We start from the raw sequence: 19,348 nt of genomic DNA, 5'->3' as shown, positions 1-19,348 counted from the left end.
GCTAAAAAATAAACACACACACACACACACCCCAAGTTTTTGTTTGCTTTATATATGCTTCATAATTTTCTTGTAAGTTTGTGTTTTTCCTGAAGTTGTATTCTTCTTCAGGTTCCCCCCCCCCCCCCCACTGAGAGAAGAAACGGTACCTTCGTCACCATGTTCTTAAAATTGTGAGATTCTTAACCAGTTTGTCTGTTGCTGAAATCAATTTCATTATTTTTCCTGAGGATATTCTTCCTTCTGTTCCTATCTGGTTAGGTGGCTGCTAGGACTGTTGCACAGAAGTCAATCTAATTAGAAAGCGGGACGTTCGGCTTGTGAGCGGGAACTTCTCGGTCGCGCACAGAAAAAGAACGATTTAAAAATGGGTGATGTTGAGAAGGGCAAGAAGATTTTTGTTCAGAAGTGTGCCCAGTGCCATACTGTGGAAAAGGGAGGGAAGCACAAGACTGGGCCAAACCTCCATGGTCTGTTTGGACGAAAGACAGGTCAGGCTGCTGGATTCTCTTACACAGATGCCAACAAAAACAAAGGTATCACCTGGGGAGAGGAGACGCTGATGGAGTATTTGGAGAATCCCAAGAAGTACATCCCTGGAACCAAGATGATCTTTGCTGGCATTAAGAAGAAGGGAGAGAGGGAGGACTTGATAGCTTATCTCAAAAAAACTACCAATGAGTAATAGTTGGCCACTGCCTTATTTATTATGAAACAGAAGTGTCTCATGACTTTTTATGTGTACCATATTTAAATTGATCTCATACACTAGAATTCAGATCATGAATGGCTGATGGAATAATTCTGTTGGACAGTCCTGATTTAAATAAGATTGGTCTGTGGCTAAACAAATATGGTCAGCTTTTTAAATTTTGATAGTAATTCCGGTTCAACAAGTACTATCACTTTTCCCATTCTAAAGAGATGATTGAACTTGAATAAGGAATATGAAACTTTTTAGGGAGATGGTGCATTCCTTCTCAAAACCTATAAGGGATTTGTTTTATATTTAGATTTCTATAACTGGTTATATTAATATATTTAAATACTGAAAAGGTCCCTTCACTGTCTCATAGAACAGAGGAGGATTCACACGTGTTTCAAGTTGTGTTCATTAGCCTGTTAAGGCAAGGATTGAAAATACACTGACAAAGTCCACTTTATCTGTTTGGTTTTATAAACTATGCCAATTTAATTAAAATTCTCTATCTAAAATTTAGCCTTTTACTTAATGAAAGGCATTTTAGTGTGGTTTATGTATAGCATCAAATAAAGAGTATTTAGCACCTCAAAAAAAAAAAAGTCAATCTAAGACTCCTGGTTAAATCCACATTTTTTTTATTTTTTTGCCCATCTTTCCCTTAGTCATCACTCTCTAACTTCATTGGAGTACATACTCAGCTTCCCTTAGAAAGGTCATATAAAAGATACATCTGAGTTCTGCAAGTCTAAATGGCTTTTTAAAAATTTTTAAATTCACCATCTGAGGATAGAATTCTAAATTCAAAACAATGTTTCCTGATATGATGCATCATTGATTGTTATATAATCTTAAAATATTGGTTTCTTCCACTTCTTTTATACTCTACTAGTCTGGGAAATGTACCAAAAGACGCCATTGTTAAATATTTTATGACTTTAAAAAATGCTTACTGTTTCTGTTTTAGAAAAGTTCCTTGGTTGAGGCAAAATCCCAGTTGTAGTGTTAGAGAATTGGTGTCAGAAAGCCTCTAAAACCAAGGCTTTCAAAAGGGAACGCTAATTAACAATGTTGCTAATGTCCTTTACACAGTGGCTGACTTTATTTTTCTGGGCTCCAAAATCACTGCAGATGGTGACTGCAGGCATGAAATTAAGACTTTTGCTTCTTGGAAGGAAAGTTATGATCAACCTAGACAGCATATTAAAAAGCAGAGACATTACTTTGCCAACAAAGGTCCATCTAGTCAAGGCTATGGTTTTTCCAGTGGTCATTTATGGATGTGAGAGTTGGACTGTAAAGAAGGCTGAGCATCAAAGAATTGATGCTTTTGAACTGTGGTGTTGGAGAAGACTCTTGAGAGTCCCTTGGACTGCAAGGCGATCCAACCAGTCCATCCTAAAAGAGATCAGTCCTGGGTGTTCATTGGAGGGACTGATGTTGAAGCTGAAACTCCAATACTTTGGCCACCTGATGCGAAGAGCTGACTCATTGGAAAAGACCCTGATGCTGTGAAGGATTGGGGGCAGGAGGAAAAGGGGATGACAGAGGATGAGATGGCTGGATGGCATCACTGACTCAATGGACATGGGTTTGAGTGAACTCCGGGAGTCGGTGATGGACAGGGAGGCCTGGCGTGCTGGGGTTCATGGGGTCACAAGGAGTCGGACACGACTGAGCAACTGAACTGAATGTCCTTGAATTAAAAGGAAAACATAATGTATTTTGTATGCAATGCTTTCTAATGAACTCTTGAATAACACAAGGTCTTAAAATTAAATTTACATATCCTTTCCTTTGTAGTCTTTGCTCTTTATGTCTAAGAACCCCTTCACTATCATGAGACATAGATATTCAACGCTGTCTTCTGAAAATTTTAGAGTTCTTCATCTCACTATAAGTGAAACAAGGAGGTGGTGGGTGTCTGAAAAATACACACACGCAAAGTTTTTGTTTGCTTTATATTTACTTCATAATTTTTGTAGGTTTGTGTTTTTCCTGGAGTTTGTATTGTTTTTCAGTTCTTTTATTGAAATATAGTTGACCAACATTATTGTATGAGTTTCAGGTGTACTACATAGGGACTTCCCTGTAGCTCAAAGGGTAAAGAACCTGCCTGCAACGCAGGAGACCAGGGTTTGATCCCCGGGTTGGGAAGTTCCTCTGGCGAAGGGAATGGTAATCTACTTCAGTATTCTTGCCTGGAGAATCCCATGGACAGAGAAGCCTGGTGGGCTACAGTCCACGGGGTCACAAAGAGTCAAGCACGACTGAGGGACTAACACACACACTCACAGTGATATGACATTTGTATGCATCGGGAAATGGCCACTATAGTAAGTCTAGAAACCACCTGTTCCCAGTCATTACAAGATTATTGACATATTCCTGACATTGTACACAATCCTTTTTAGTTTCAGGTGAAGTTTTCTCTCAAAATCGTTTTTCTTCCAAATATTGAAGGTATTGCTGCATCATCTTCCAGCTTCTTTCACCTGGTTGCTGAACCTCTGATTCTCATTGCCAGATGCATACGTATGTAGGTATTTATCTTTCTACCCACCTATCTACCTCTATGTGTGTCTACCTGTCTATCTAACCATAATCTATCATCCATCCATCTCCCTCCCTTCCTCTGTGCCTGGTGCGCTTGGTCGCTTCAGTCGCTTTGTGACCCCATGGACTGTATAGCCCGCCACCCCGCCAGGCTCCTCTGTCCAGTGGATTCTCCCGGCAAGAATACTGGAGTGGGCTGCCATGCCCTCCGCCAGGGGATCTTCCCGACCCAGGCATTGAACCTGTGTCTCCCTCATTGCAGGCAGAATCTTGATCACTAGCGCCTCCTGGAAAGCCCCTCTCCCTCTCTGCTGCTGCTGCTGCTAAGTCGCTTCAGTCGTGTCCGACTCTGTGCGACCCTATAGACGGCAGTCCACCAGGCTCCTCTGCCCCTGGGATTCTCCAGGCAAGAATACTGGAGTGGGTTGCCATTTCCTTCTCAAATGCATGAAAGTGAAAAGTGAAAGTGAAGTCGCTCAGTCGTGTCTGACTCTTTGCGACCCCAGGGACTGCAGCCCACCAGGCTCCTCCATCCATGGGATTTTCCAGGCAAGAGTACTGGAGTGGGTTGCCATTGCCTTCTCCGCCCCTCCCTCTCTCAGTTCAGTTGACTTCAGACGTGTCCGACTCTGCGACCCCATGAATCGCAGCACCCCAGGCCTCCCTGTCCATCACCAACTCCCAGAGTTCACTCAGACTCACGTCCATTGAGTCAGTGATGCCATCCAGCCATCTCATCCTCTGTCGTCCCTTTCTCCTCCTGCCCCCAATCCCTCCCCAGCATCAGAGTCTTTTCCAATGAGTCAACTCTTCGCATGAGGTGGCCAAAGTACTGGAGTTTCAGCTTCAGCATCATCTCTCCAAAGAAATCCCAGGGCTGATATCCTTCAGAACGGACTGGTTGGATCTCCTTGCAGTCCAAGGGACTCTCAAGAGTCTTCTCCAACACCACAGTTCAAAAGCATCAATTCTTCGGCGCTCAGCTTTCTTCACAGTCCAACTCTCACATCCATACATGACTACTGGAAAAACCATAGCCTTGACTAGACGGACCTTAGTCGGCAAAGTAATGTCTCTGCTTTTGAATATGCTATCTAGGTTGGTCATAACTTTTCTTCCAAGGAGTAAGCGTCTTTTAATTTCATGGCTGCAAGTCACCATCTGCAGTGATTTTGGAGCCCCCCAAAATAAAGTCTGACACTGTTTCAACTGTTTCCCCGTCTATTTCCCATGAAGTGATGGGACCAGATGCCATGATCTTCGTTTTCTGAATGTTGAGCTTTAAGCCAACTTTTTCACTCTCCGCTTTCACAATTCCACTCCTTTCTTCTAGGTGGCGTTGCAGAGGACAGAGCCGAGCGCGCCCCTTTGGAGCAGGAGCGACTTCTCCAGTAGGGGGCGTAGCCCGTACGGGGCCAGGTCTCCCAGAGCCGTACGCAACGTCAGGGGCGGGAACGACCCTCGCCCCGCCCCTACCGTCGCCGGTGCCCTGTGATTGGAGGAAGGAGCCGTCACTTGGCAGGGCCGTTGGGGTAGGAGGAAGAGGGCCCCGGCCGAAGGTGACGCGGTGGCTGCGGAGGTGTGGGGAGCGGAGCGGGCGGTACGCGAGCGCGCGCTGCGGCAACATCTCGGGCGCTCTCCCTCAGCGGCCGCTTGGGCGCTCTCCCTCAGCCCTCTGCGGTGAATGGCGGCGGGATGGAACGCGAGGGGAGCGGCGGCAGCGGGGCGGCGGCCGAGCTCCTGCAGCAGATCCTCAGCCTGAAGCTGGTGCCGCGGGTGGGCAACGGGACGCTGTGCCCCAACTCCACCTCGCTCTGCTCCTTCCCAGGTACCGGCCGGCCCGCGGGCCCGCTGCGGGGCTGGTTTCCTGGTGGGGAGGGGTCGGCTCTCCGTCGGCCGGGAGCTGGGGGCGGCAGCCCTGCCGCCTCCCCCCGCCGCTTCGCCGCGGGCCCCTCGGGCGGGCCACCCCGATCCCCCGGGGGGCCCCGTCGGTGAGGGGAACTCGGCCCCCGCCCGACCTTGTCCTGCTCTCTGGAGTTCCCAAACGCCCCGGCTTCAGGCGGGAACTCGGCAGCGCCCTGGTGGCGGCCGCCCCTCCTCGTCTGGGGCACGGGAGGCGGTCCTCGCCTCCTTTTGGCGGGCGGGGGCACTGGGTAACCCCAGCCCCTTTCGTCCGCCCCGGCCTCTGGGCTTTCGCGCCTCGGACGGTGCGTCGTCCCGGCCGGTCTGCGGGCCATCGGTCAGAGCTCAGGCACCCGCCGTGCGTAGGGTAGGTAGCCCAGCCTCTGCACCAGGAGGCTGTCTGCCGATCGCTGCCACCCACGTCCAGATCCACCCCCTCCGCCAGCCTCTCTTTCTAGGAATCCCTTTCTGGAGACCTGTTGCCGCGACTCCCACTCCTGTGTTCGAGAACGTCGACACGGCGCCTTTCTGATTCTTAAGCCACTTATCTCGGCTGGGCTTGAGAGCAGAGATTTTCAAACTTAGAATTCGAGATAGAAAGCTATCGGGCTCGGAAAACTGAGAGGAGGAAAAAATACTTGGGAAGGCTGAAAATAAAGCCTTGGAGGGGAGAGTAGTGTTGTGTGTTGGCCCTTTTAAAGGCAAGAAGACTGAGATCAGGGGAGTTTGAAGGGTGAGGTTGGGCCCTCCAGCAAAGCTGACAGATACTTTAACTCAGTAAACAATGCAAGAACCGGCCTGAGACCTGCAAAGGAAGTAAGTTTGGATTACTGCCTACAGTTAAAACTGGTAAACAAGGCACCTGTGATTTCTCATCCGCTGGGCAGCGACCGCCAGGCGCCATTCAGTGGACACCAGGGACTTGCTCTGTATTACCTTTCTAGTATTTTCCCCGACAGGTCTGTGGAGTAGTTAATAAGATAAAAAACACGTTGAGACAGATGCAGGTGTTAGCTTGAAATCATGCCTATAATGATAATCTGGCAAAAGGTATCAAAAGAAACTAAGATCACATTTGACAATGACAACAGAAATATATGGCATTCTGGAGACCATGTCCAAAAATGGAATGTTCATGCAGTCTGAAGGCTCTGCTGGACCAGATTGGTCTATAACTTTTCTCACAACTCTTTATTTGGAAAAATTTTAAACCTACTGAAGTATTGAAATGATAGTGTAACAGATACCTATATACTTTTTACTTAGGTTCATTATTAATATTTCGATTCTTTTGCTTTCTGTCTAAATATATGTATGCATGTGCATAATATGTTTACTTTCTGCAGAAAAGAGAAAGGAGGTTACCCAAATAGTGGCACTTGACAGCTAATGCTTTATAGCATGTATCATTTAAAATGAGGACATTTTCTGCCACAGCCTAGAAAAACATATTGCACTGGAATGTGTTAACACATTTAACATCCGTAGAATATTATCTAATATATAGGCCTTATTGAAAGATACTCAGTCGTTTGAATAATGCCATTTATACCTTTCTTAAAAAATTCCAGGATCCAATCGAGGGTTACATGTAGGATATTGTTGTCTTTTTAGTCTTGTTGAATCCAGAATAGTTCCTCCATCTTTCTTTCAGTTTCTTGAGACTGACATTTTTGAAAACCAGGCTAACTGTTCCATAGACTGTCCCACAGTCTAAGTTATCTGATTATTTCTTCATGATTAGATTCAGATTAAACATTTTTGAACAGGATGCTACCTACATAGGTGATGTACACTTCCCAGAGCACCACATTAGGAGACATTTAATGTCATTTGTCCCTTTATTGATAACACTAAGTTTAATCATTTGGTGAAGATGGTGTTTATCAGATCTCTCCACCTTAAGGTTACCATAATCAATAAGTCATATGTGAGGTGATATTATGAAACTGAACATTTTGTTCAGTCTGGCTTTTAGTTGCCTCTTCTTTTAAAAAAAAGATTGAGGTAAGTGGATTTGGGAGGATAGTTTTACTATATTATAGTAGAGAATCTGTAGCTAAGCATATTATTTTCCTTTCAGGAACTGTTCTGAAATATTAAACTGTAGTCTGTACTTGAGTTTATGGGTACTGCAGTGGATATATAACCTGGGGGTAGTGATCACCATGGATCATTCACTCAAGATGTATTTACTGATCAAGTGCAGACTCTGGGCTGGAGTTATAAACATGCATGAGATACAGCCCATGGACACAAGCTGATTGGAATGTGATGAGTGAACACACGGGGTGAATATGTAACCTCCCTGTTGTGTCTCTTCTTTAGCTGGAATGATGGATTCAATAGGTACATGAGGCACCAAAACCTGCTGACAGTGAATCTCATTCATTGTCCTGATTCTGGAATTGTTTCTATTTTGGCCCCACAGAAAAGGTTGCTTGTATTTTATGCCAACTCAATATGGCAAAGTCATTGCTCTGAAATACTCTGTGGTTTATCACTGTCAGGAAGCTTTGAATTGATTTTTTTAAACCTGCATTTGCAATTTAGACCTTTAGGTTTCTGCCTAACCCTTCTTATTCCAAGTAGTTCAGATTTCTTTGGTGGTCATTTTTAACAAATCTGAATGCTGAGAAAGGCAAATTATTCTCCCACCTTGTATCAGGAATAAAATTCACTTTCTAAAGGGACGAATCTCATTATATTAATACTTTCAATATCAAAGTATATCTTCCCCCCCTCTCTTTTGTTTTTGGCTATGCCACATGGCTTGTGGGAATTTAGTTCTCGGACTTGGGGATCGAACCTGGACCCTCAGTAGTGAGAGCAGAGAGTCCTAGCTGCTGGAGCCCAAGGGATTCCCCAGAGTGTACCTTCTGATAAACTGAAACCCACTGGTGTGTTAGTTGTGCCATTGCTGGGATCAAGGATACCTTACACTTGGATCAGTCATTTACTCATTGGGTCTGTAAATTTACTCAGTGTCTATTGTGTGTCTCTTGTTTTCTAGGCACCAAGTACAGGTGTGTTAGTGAACAAAACAAAAGAACTTTCATTCTAAATGGGAAAGAGAAAACAAAACTTAGAAGTACGGAGGGGCTTCCCTGGCAGCCCAGCACTTCCAGCGCAGGGGGCTCGGGCTCAGTCCCTGGTCAGGGCTGAGACCACACATGCCTTGCGGTACAGCAAAATGAGCAAAATATGAAACGGAGCAGACAGTGGGAGCGCAAGACTGGGCAGGGGGATGGTAGTGCCAGGTCTTGTGTGTGGAGCAGAATGCTTGTCTTACGTAAGGTCACGAGGAAGCCCTCTAAGATGATGCCGTCGGAGGTGAAATCTGAAAGGGAATGAGAACAGCCACGCAGCTGTCTGGAGACGGGCATTCTGGGCCAGAGGCAGCAGGTGCAGAGGCCCTGGGACAGGAGCTCGCTGCAGCAACGTGAAGGAGGCCGGTGCAGTGAGAGGGGCGGTGTGGGCACGGGGGGCAGGGGGTGAGGTCAGATCCCCCAAAGTCGTGTTCGAGGGGTTTTGAGCAGAGGAAGGATGACCTGATTCACTTTTTTTTTCATGTATACAATTTAATGATTTTTTGCCGAGTTTGCAATCATCACAAAAAACAACTTGAGGATGTGGTCATCACTCTAACAAGAAACCTTGTCCCCATTATCACTGACTTTCTGGTTTTGTGTGGAGAATAGATGAAAGGCCAGATCAGGGCAGATAAGAGCTAGCCGAGGCTAGGGCCAAGAGACCATTAAGGTTGAGGCAGGCCAGAAGGGCCCATTCAGGAACCAGGGATAAGTGGGCAGTTAGGCAGTGGCCTCGGGAGAGAGGTGGCAGGCTACCATTGATAGTGCTGGTGGGCCAGTCCTTCTTGTTAGGAGAGGAAGGGTACCTCGAAAAAACTCAGTTTCCCTTTACTCTCACACTGCCCCTGCGCTCACAGCACTTCTGGCGCCCGATGTTGTTTTTCTGCACATCGAGTAGTGTCCTGCAGCTCAGTTCCGTTCTGACACTGTCTGCTTGGAGCTGGCTTCCAGTCCCACAGGTTAAAGGCCCAGATGCACAAGACTGCCCCAACCCCCCACTTCAGATGCCAGTCACAGTCTAGGTTTTCACCTCAGCTGCTTCTGACCAGCTAAGGTTTCCATGTCGTCCTTCTTGTTCAAGTGAAAATGCTAGAGCAGCTTACAGAATTCAGGAAAACAGTTTACTTACTAGGTGACTGATATGTTCCCGAAGATGTTAAAGGATGAAAATGAACACCACATAAAGAGATAGGCAGGGTGAAGTCTGGAAAGGTCTCTGAGCACAGGAGCTTCTGTTCTGTGGAGCTGGGGTGGGTCACCCTCCCAGCACATAGGTGTCTTCAGCGCAGAAACTCTCTGCCCTCCGTACTTTTGAAATATCTGTGGAGGCTTCATCACTTAGGCATGACCGGTTATTAACTTGCTTCTAGCTCCCTCCTCTCTCCTGAGAATGGAGAGTGGGGCTGAAGCTTCCAGGCTTACAATCATAGCCTGGCCTTTCTGGTGACCAGCGCCCATCAAGGAGCCCACCAAGAGTTGCCTTATGAGAACAAAATGCACTCCTGGAAATCCCAAGGAATTTAGGAGCTCTTCCTCAGGAACCAGGGTCATAGATTAAGTCTTAGAAAAAAAGATTTTCCTAGCACCATTATCTTAAAGGGTTTTTGGCGTCGGGAGTAGAGACCAGATATATTTGTATTAGTATTTCACAAGGAAACAGATGGATCCCCTGGCAGGTAGGTGGGGGTGGGTAAGAGAAGGGTCTCACAGTGGGCAGTGTGGACAGAAGCAGGCCGATGGGCACTTAGCATCTAGGCAGGCCAGCGCAGAGTTGCAGGACTGGGGTGGTCAACTTGGAACCCCAGCTACAGAGGCACAGTTGTTTGACCTGGAACATAACGCAGAGGGGGCAAGCTGAAAGGACGGCTGGGTGCCAGGCCTAACTCTGCCCACTTGTTCTGTGCTCCTGTTTCTGCTGATTGGGGCCAGTTTGGTCTTGAGCCCTTGCTCGGAAGTGAGGGGGCTCGACTGTGGCAGCTAGAAAGCCAGGGAGCACAGACTTTCCCCCCAAGAGGTCTGCTGTGTGACGTTTCTGTTTAACTCAAACTGAACAATATGCTTAAAGATACAGACACTCTCTTGGCAGGGATCTTTGTCTTTTTAAAATTTCTATTCTTGTTCATTGATGTGCCTGACATATGGAATGGGCTAAGTATTTGCTGAATTAATGAACTCTTAGTACTGGTATTAGCTTGCTGTGGCTACTGAAACAACTCACCACAAATTTAATGACTTAAAACAACACAGATTTATTAGTCTTGGAGGTCAGAAGTCCAGATGAGTCAGCAGAGCCATCTTCCTTCTGAAGGCTCTAAGGAGAATTTGTTTTCGTGTCTTTTCCAGCTGCTAGAGGTCACCACATCCTTTGGCTTCTGGCACCTTCCTCCATCTTTAAAGCCAGCGGCACAACATCTTCAGATCTCTTTGACTCTGACTCTCTTCCAGAGACCCTTGATTACAGTAGGGCCACCTATAAAATCCAAGATACTCCCCTCCCCCATTGCAAGATGTCTAATCTCATCACACCCGCACACTCCCTTTTGTTATGTCAGGTCACATTTTCATAGGCTCTGGGGTTGAGGATGTGGGCATCTTTGGGGCCTCTTCTGCCACCAGTGCTTAGTCTGGTTTCCCCTTATAACATTTATTTCAGGTTAATAACCTGACTTGTTCTTCACCGTGGGGAAATGATGTGACTTTAGCTGCCACAGTAAACAAAGTTGAAGATAATGTACTTTATGTGAAACAGTGAACAAGGAAATACTGTAAAACAGATAGACAAGGATGTTTGATAGTGTATAGAGCCAGGGAAATGAAGAGTACTATATGATCAATAAATAGCTGTTAAATAGATGGCAGATTAAGGCACAGTATTAACGGTATATCACTTAGCTTTTTAAAAGTGTTTTATTGATTGAGGTTTGCCTTAGCTATTAGTGTTCTGTATTACTTTTATCCTCTGAAAGTGTTTTATAAATTGTACTGTTCATCTAATATGATAAAGCCTTTCCTACTTAGAGTGACTTAAGTGACGCTATATAAAATATGGAGGCAGTGGGGGGGCGAATGGATGTGACTTAGGGCTGTATGTAGGAGGGTGCACACTGCTCCTCCCCCTCAGAGACTCATGGAGGAGTCGACTTGCTGCACCAGATCCTGTTTGCACACATGCCTTTCAGCTTTTAGAAAAGTCGAGTTGCTAGCCCAGCAAGCCTCCTTGCTCCAGGGAAGTGGGAACAGGGGAGCGTTGGTGTCTGCCAGGGCTGCTGGAACAAAGCACCATGGACCAAGTGGCTTAACCAACAGAGGTGGAGATTGGAAGTGCAAGATGAGGGTGCCAATACGGTCAGGCTGAGGGCCCTCTTGGGCCATCTTGATACGTCCTCACTCGATGGGGAGAGAAAGAGTAGGAGAGGCACAGAGATCTCTCTTCCTCTTGTAAGTCCGTGGTCCTGTCGGATTAGGGCTTCCACACATGGGTTCATCCCATGGCAGATGGGTAGCATACCCGAGTGTCCAGACACACTTTTATTGAAGTTACCAACTTCCTCTGTCTCTGGAAGATGAAAGCTTCGCCCCAGTTCACTGCCCGCGTGGTTCACCGCAGCCAGTGAGGAGCCGCGCCCTAGCAGGCCCTTGAGTTGCTGTGGCGAGCAGTGCTGTCTCTAAAACCTGGGGGGCTCCAGCGGAAGGCCCGTGACGGCAAGGCCGTCAGCTGGGCGGCAGAGTCCCTGAGCTCCCGGAGGCAGGTTTGTGTCCCGTTTGTCCACCCCCGGGCACTGCCATTCCCGAGTCCTCACAGAGCTTTGTGCACACCAGGGCTGTAATGGCAGCCAGAGTCTCTTAGGTGACTTGGGGAGGAGCTGCTGAGGACTCGGGGGTTAAAGATGGATTGCTGCTTAGCAGGGAGCTGCCTGGCGCTGTTTCCTGGGTTGGGGATGGTGGCAGTGGGTGGTGTCCAAGGAGGCCCCAGTGGGAGATGCCAGCGTGCAGCAGGGCCCGGGCTGGAGGGGCAGAGCTTTGCGCGCCAGCCCCTGCAGCCTCTGGAGCTGCCGCCGCTGCGGAGGAGAGAGGTCAGGCATTTGCGCATGGCGCCCTGTCAGTGGTGCTCACACTTGTCCTTGTGAAAGGGAAATCACGTAAGTGAATTTGCAAATCTGGGTGAACTTTTTCTTCAGTGTTTGGGATTAGGGGTAGCTTGTCAGGAGTCAGCCAACCTTTTCTCTCAAGGGCCGGATTATACATATTTTAGGCTTTGCAGGCCCTGTGGTCTCTGTTACTGCTCCAGCCCTACTCTTGGAGCTTGAAAGCACATAGGCAAGACTTAAATGAACGGGCATGGCTGTGTTCCGCTAAGACTTTCCATGCAAAAACGGGGTGGCCGCAGTTTAGTGATCCCTCCAAAATCATCAGTGTTTGGATATTTGACTGATGAACTGCCACTGGAACGGAATCATTTTAAAATTGAAATAAACGAGTATAATGACCGCGCGTTTGTAATGACTGCCCTGGGGAAGCTGGTGACGTCGACCTTTCTTTGCTTTCCCTTGCAGAGATGTGGTATGGTGTGTTCCTGTGGGCACTGGTGTCTTCTCTCTTCTTTCACGTCCCCGCCGGATTACTGGCCCTCTTCACCCTCAGACATCACAAATATGGTAGGTTCATGTCTGTAAGCATCCTGTTGATGGGCATCGTGGGACCAATTACTGCTGGAATCTTGACAAGTATGTTAGACGTTTAAAATACAGTCGGAACATTTCATGCGAATAGCCAGTTACCTTTAGGAGCCGTTTTAGAAAGTGCTGAGTGGGGCAAAGAAGCAAGCGCGCGCTGTGTGTGCAGGCCCTGTGTCTTATATGCTGTTCTCCTCTCGCCCAGTCCCCTCTTACTTGGCTACCGTCTTTGACTTCCTGAGTCAGATTCTGTCTCGTGGCTTTAGGGAAGCCACTTTAAGCTTTGTGAGATATGTCTTGTGATCTTGACCACTATCAAGATAATATTTGGCTTTTTAGAAGCTACCGCTCTCCTTTCTCTTCAGCTGTCACTTCACTGATTTGCGGCATTGCAGTCTGGTTGACAAATTACCTCCCTTCATCCAGGTGTAGGTATTTTAAGGATGGAGGAAATTTTGTTTAGAAAAGTGCCTTTTTTTTTTTTTCTCTTAGGACTTTCTGAGTAAGAGTTTGAGCAACATTCATAATTATACATTATTTTTATCTGTGTGGTGTCTTTTGGGTGGGGGTGTGGCTTTTGTTCATGTCACAGGGATGAGAATATTTTTAAGCTCATAACAAAATAAAAATAGCATGTATATTTTATATAAATTAAAATTTATAAGAAAGCAAAAACAAAAATCCTCCATTACTGTATTCCTACGTGATAACCACAGTTTGCATATCGTTATATGCTTTCAGACTTTTTTCTTGGTTTATGTAATTTTTTTTTCACTGTGATTTTAAACTTTGGACTTCAAGCAGAAATTCCCCTGTCTCTTTGACTTTAGGGGTTTTTTTTTGGGACAAGGTGGCCTAGTTTCTCTGTGTTCTGTAGATGCTGAAACCTTTGTGATAAGGCAGTGGGGAGGCTAATTTTCTCCTGTCTGCATTAAGGAGTTTCCATAACTGGCCTTAAACAATATTTTTAACTATATCACCTACTGCTATCTTTAGAGAGCCTCTGCTCTAGTTTTCTTACTGGATTATTAGCCCCCAGGACCTGTTTTAGATTTCTCATTGGTAAAATAGCAATGCTGTGTGATGACTAAATGAAATTATGTGTGTATATAAAACATAGACTATCTAACACGTAGTAATTGTATCCTTCTTTGACTCTAGCGCGTACAGTCTATTCCCTTCCCATTTTGCTGCTCCTTCTGGTTTGCTTTTAACTATCTTCCCTTCATCATCCAAATCCCACTTTGGGGCCCAGTTCAGGTTCTTTAAGCTTCTTCTGACCCAACCCACTTTTTTTGGAGATAAGTTACAAAGAGGCCCAATGGAGCACTGCCTCTCAGATGGCAGTATTAATAGCACAGGGTGCGTGCACTGCCTGTAGGGCTGGTCTCTCTTCTCCTTCAGATATGTTAATATACCATCACATCACTTTGGTACAAGGTGTTGACACTTGATCGAAACAGTATATATCGTCCTGCATTACTCAAAATCTGTTCCGTGCTTGTGCTTTCTGTCTTATGTCCCCAGCCGTATTCTCTGACCAAGGAGAATACTGTTTGGAGCATTTTGGGGTGGCTCAGGAGAAGATTATCTGGGAACTTTGGATCTGTTCTTTTCAAATGAATGAATTCTTGACTTTTCCTAGTATAATGCTGAGTCCCTGTGAGCAGCTCAGGGTACCTGAGTAGAAACAGATATCTGTTTGTTCTGTTTATTCAGTTTGTAGGAAGTTACAGTGACCAACAGAATGGCGTGGGAAATAGAAAGGAGTCCCAGAGTATCCCTCCCCTCAAGCCCTGTGAATGAATAGCAACTTGACGGGCTTAGGGCCCCGCTCTCTTCCTTTCTTCCTTTTTTTTCTTTTCTTTGCTGCACCACACAGCTTGTGGTATCTCAGTTCCCAAACCAGGGATTGAACCCCCGGCCAGAGCAGTGGGCCATCTGGGCATTCAGGGCATGTCCTCCATCTATTTCCTGAAGCGAACTCTGAGGATAGTACAAGAGGGAGCGGGGTTTCCCTGTGACTGCTCCTGAAATATTTCTTGCTCAGCCTCATGCAGAGGATTTTCTATCATTTATTGCCAAGAATTTGTTAGGTTACATGCCGGGGGAATAAGAGATGTTTTAAGTTTGTAATCGGGTTATGTGAATATTGCAGTCTTTGTGATTTTGGCTATGACTTCCAGGTGATTTTATTCAATATGTCTAGGAGACTTAGTTTGAAAGAGTCCCTTTTCTAAAAGCATTTGTTGGTGACTTGCAAACCATATAAGGAATACTTAAAACCACGAGTAGTTAGCAAAAAGAATAGGGAAAACAAAAACATTTCTGTAATGTTTAAATTTTAATGTAAAAAATTTAGATCATTCTTAGAGTTTTATTTTTAAATTTCTTTTATGTTTTTTCTACTTAGAGTTTTAAGTGCTATATTTTTCTGCTTATATTAAGCCCCCTCTCATTTTTTAACACACTTGAATTTTTGAACAGGTGCAGCAATTGCTGGAGTGTACCGAGCAGCAGGAAAGGAAATGATTCCATTTGAAGCCCTTACCTTGGGGACTGGACAGACTTTTTGTGTCGTGGTGGTCTCCTTCTTACGGATTTTAGCTACTCTATAGCACATGCCCTTGTGCTATGATGGTGAATCGGTTTTATAGAATCCTCAAAAAGAATACATTATGGGATGTTTTCTCAGTTCTTCAAACGGTATGAAGAACAACACTTCAGTCCTTTCTTCAGTTTGAAGTTCCAGGAATTAAAGATCTTTTTGGACTCATTGTTCTCAGCCAAAAAAAAAAGTCCAGTTTCTTTTCTCCCTGTTTTTTGTATATTCACATCAGGCGGTTTGCAGGTGCGCCTTACCCAAGCCGTCAGCAGTGCTTCTGGGTTGGCACCCTTCACACTGAGATTTATAGTGTCCTGTGAGAAAAGGCAGCCTCGCATGTTTCAGAGAAACCGTAGAACATAGTGGTTTACTTCTGAGCACAGTAAACTGGACTGAAATCTTACCTGATCTAATCTTGATTAAAATTTGGCAAACCCTTGCCACATCTTCATGACAGTAAGTGCCAAGTAGGTTTTGGTTGAGCATAACGTTGAGAACAAATTTGGAGAAATAAAACACACACAAAACCTATAACTCAAGTAGTGGCTTCAGTTCCACTATTTAAATAAATAAAAGCTAACTCCTGAATGATGTGACATTTTATGAATAACTGTTTCGACCTCTGACTATTTTATATATTTTAAGATGTGTGAATTTCCTGTTTTGTACATTTTCTCAAAATAAGCTAGGTAATTGAGAATTTTTTCCACAGAACTCCTGTTACCACCTTTTCCTATCACTTTATAGTCAATAATTGATTTTATTTAGTTTAATTGGAAACACGCCCTATTAAATAGTTTGGATGGAAAATTCTCAGTCATGCTGATCAGGACACTCACTGCACATTGAGACACACACACAGAAAGATACTTTAAACATTCTGTTACCATTTTTTAGTGACTTTGGTTTGCTCATGGCTCTTAAAAAATTGTAAAAGTGCAGCTTTAACTGGAATTAGGAGTTATTGATTTCCTAGTCTTAATGTGGTTACCTAGTGGTGGGTCTTCAGCCCATTTTACAGTGCTGGATATGACTCCCAGAAAGTGCCTAAAGTTTAATTTTCAGATATACCTTCCACTGTGCCCTTTATATTTCCTTTCAAGAGAATTTATATCCTTAAAGAAAATTAAATGTCAGAGTTTTTTTAAAACCCAATTTCAGCTCTTTTAATTTTTCTTCTAATGCCTAGCTTTCTTTTTCATCTAAAGGCCTAAAAACTGTGACCTTCGAAAGAAAAAGGATTGCAAAAATTAAATATCTGACTTTATCCTTAACCACATAAACTGGTTTGTATGAAATACAATTGTTGTTATCTGTTTTCAAAATAGTTTCTGGTAATTAAATATGACATTTTAAAGGGAAAATTTTCATTATGAGTGTGAAGCTACCTGCCCATGAGGTCACGTGCAGTGCTGTTTGATTTAAGCAATATGCACTCTGGCTTCTGATTAAAAATAGCCAGGAAAACCAATTTACTAGAGATGGGCACAGAGAAAAATTAAAAAGGGTCCCCAAAAGTAAGTGGACATTTTCTTTTAACTAATAGGCCATTAAACTACTTATCAAAATTACAGTGATAGATATACTCTAACGAGGTGAAAAATTGTAGGAGTTGTATATAGGCAAATATCCTTACAAATTCCCCAACAAGATTACTCTCCAATGCTCACATCTTTCTTTCAAACAAATTTTTATGTCTTTAGCTCAGGACTCCATTATTTCAGTTCAATAGTTGGATTTTGAAAAGTAGCCCTTCAGCTTAAGAAATTTTCCTTCATCTCTACTGAAAGATGTCTCAGCATTCTCACCGAAAACATTCCTTTGGATAGAGTTTCACAAATTGAGTGTGGGCTAGTGGTCAGTGGGCTTCTCTCCCCAAATATTAAGTTTTCAACATATTGATCCATGACTTAAATGTTTGGTTGCTTCACTTCTAGAGCCAAAACACAAGAGCTAATGCATTTTGAACGCTGTCTTTGTTTTCATCTGTTTCTTGTTTGATTATCCACTGTTTATCCGCTGTTTTTAAGAACTTCAAATATAAAATAGATCTTCACATTATTGAATGTTTCATCCATCCCAGTATGTGAACATTCTGTGAATAAATGAATATAGACTTTATATAACTGAGCTTTGTGGCTTGAAATGTTTTCAGGAAGAAACTATTTGAATTATAAGGAATGTTTATTGTCCCTAAGGGTTTCTTTTTCTTTTTAATTTCTCATCTCAAATGCACAATTACTTGGGAGTGGTTGCTCAGATGAAAAAGTACTGGCATTTGTGTTGAACATTTTATTTTCTCACATAAAGCTTCTGAGGCGTTTGCCAACTCCTGGCTTGCCTGGAGACATGTGAAACCACCCCTGCTCCAGCTATGCATCCACTTTTCTTTTAGTGGGAAGGAGAAACCCCCAACCATGAAAAGCTGATTTCTGGATTCTTTGAGTAAAGGTTTTAGGAGAAAAACATTTCATGTAAACTTAAATCCAATACAAATGAGTAATGAATATTCCAAGACAAAGGTGTCTCACTGTACTGCTTACTGATTCGGAACATTACCTAGGAAATGTCTGAACTAGGGAGATAAAGTTCATGCAAATAGTGATCTTTAAGCTCTTGTGTTTCCTAAGTCTTTAAAGTGTATGTTAGCTTTTGATTCCAAAAGCTGCTCTGGTTTGAATGAAGTTCTTAATACAACTGCAGTGCACACCAACCTTCCCTGGGAGATCATTTCCTGAAGTTGAAGTCCTGGTGCTGTCCACACGCAGAAGGTTCTGTGTACATGCGTTTCTGTTTTGTGCATTGTTTCCCTGCTTGTGGTAAAGTCAGCTTAACTTTTTGTATTAGATTATTTCACTAAATGCTGCAGTCAAACTGATCAAATCTTTGTACCACAGAAAGTTATTTAAATTTTATTTTTCTACTGAAATTTCTAATTCTGGTATAAATGTTTATCAATAAAGATTACTTTCAACTCTGTGAACTTGAACTGATTTTTCTTTTTCAGTGGCCAATGAATTTAAGCTTTTGTAATGAAGATTTCCACCTTAAGTGTGTTGGTTTCTTTTTTAGGCTTAGTACTTAACATATCTATTTAACTGTATTTCCTTTATGTTCAGCTTACTAGTTTATGGTAAAATTCCTGTCCAGAGATCTGATTAAACACTACTTACATGTGAACTTGAGCCTTATTAACTTCACTTTCTGTGCTATATGTTACCATCAAAAGTTTTTGTATAATTTCACACTGTGATGGCTAAAAACTGATAACCCTTTGTGATAAAAATGTATCATTTCAATAGCCCACATGAAGAGGGTCTCCAAGGTTGGTTCAGGATTCTGTGACATCGTAAAACGTTTTCTGCCCTGCCATTTTCAGCAAATTGGATTGTCCCGTTTGGGTAGCTTACCCCATGGTCACAGGGTAACTACTGACTTCCAGGCATTGCAGATGGACATACAGTGTAGCAGGAGACTAGCCATCCATTCTGTTTCTTTTTTTAAATTTAGGTATAACATACAAGTAAAGTACACAAGTCTTAAATGTGTAGCTTAATGAATTTTTATGTATTTATACACTTAGGTGAAGTGGTAGTACTTCGGTCAAGATATAAAATGTTTCTAACACCCCAGACGGATGCAGAGCTCTGCAAGAAACCTCCAATATCTTATGTATCCCAACAGAAGATCTCTTCTGTTATCAAAAAGACGACTACTCACGGTTGGACAGTGGGAAGAGACTGTGGGGAGAGGCTAAAGACGCTGAATTTGGCAGGAAGGGAAGGACCCCATAAATTACTGCTGACAACGTTGCAAAGAA

General features: G+C 44.0%; 2 protein-coding genes across 3 annotated transcripts; both read left to right on the top strand.

Annotated features, from left to right (window-relative positions):
- Window positions 1-299: 299 nt before the first annotated feature.
- Window positions 300-852, top strand: LOC114117847 (cytochrome c-like). The gene has a single exon (XM_042230763.2). It carries the CDS (start codon window positions 368-370, stop codon window positions 683-685), a length of 318 nt encoding a protein of 105 aa, XP_042086697.1. The 5' UTR covers window positions 300-367; the 3' UTR covers window positions 686-852.
- Window positions 853-4,769: 3,917 nt separating this feature from the next.
- On the top strand, window positions 4,770-18,507 carry TMEM170A (transmembrane protein 170A). 2 transcript variants are annotated; one of them, XM_027977635.2, is made up of 3 exons: window positions 4,770-5,084; window positions 12,804-12,905; window positions 15,411-18,507. In XM_027977635.2, exons 1-3 carry the CDS (start codon window positions 4,952-4,954, stop codon window positions 15,539-15,541), a joined length of 366 nt encoding a protein of 121 aa, XP_027833436.1. In that variant the 5' UTR covers window positions 4,770-4,951; the 3' UTR covers window positions 15,542-18,507. The 2 variants fall into 2 exon arrangements, with proteins under 2 accessions (XP_027833436.1, XP_027833435.1); XM_027977634.2 differs by having other exon boundaries at window positions 12,804-12,974.
- Window positions 18,508-19,348: the final 841 nt, after the last annotated feature.

The sequence above is a fragment of the Ovis aries genome, chromosome 14 (assembly GCF_016772045.2).
Source record: "Ovis aries strain OAR_USU_Benz2616 breed Rambouillet chromosome 14, ARS-UI_Ramb_v3.0, whole genome shotgun sequence".
Taxonomy (NCBI): domain Eukaryota; kingdom Metazoa; phylum Chordata; class Mammalia; order Artiodactyla; family Bovidae; genus Ovis; species Ovis aries.
This window is presented reverse-complemented; position numbering and strand designations above follow the sequence as displayed.

Excerpts from the sequence above, each read along its gene's own strand:
- LOC114117847 (XM_042230763.2), top strand. The coding sequence starts at position 368 with ATGGGTGATGTTGAGAAGGGCAAGAAGATTTTTGTTCAGAAGTGTGCC.
- TMEM170A (XM_027977634.2), top strand. The coding sequence starts at position 4,952 with ATGGAACGCGAGGGGAGCGGCGGCAGCGGGGCGGCGGCCGAGCTCCTG. Across the intron at positions 5,085-12,803 it reads CTCGCTCTGCTCCTTCCCAG|AGATGTGGTATGGTGTGTTC; the intron begins GTACCGGCCGGC and ends TTTCCCTTGCAG. Across the intron at positions 12,975-15,410 it reads TACTGCTGGAATCTTGACAA|GTGCAGCAATTGCTGGAGTG; the intron begins GTATGTTAGACG and ends ATTTTTGAACAG.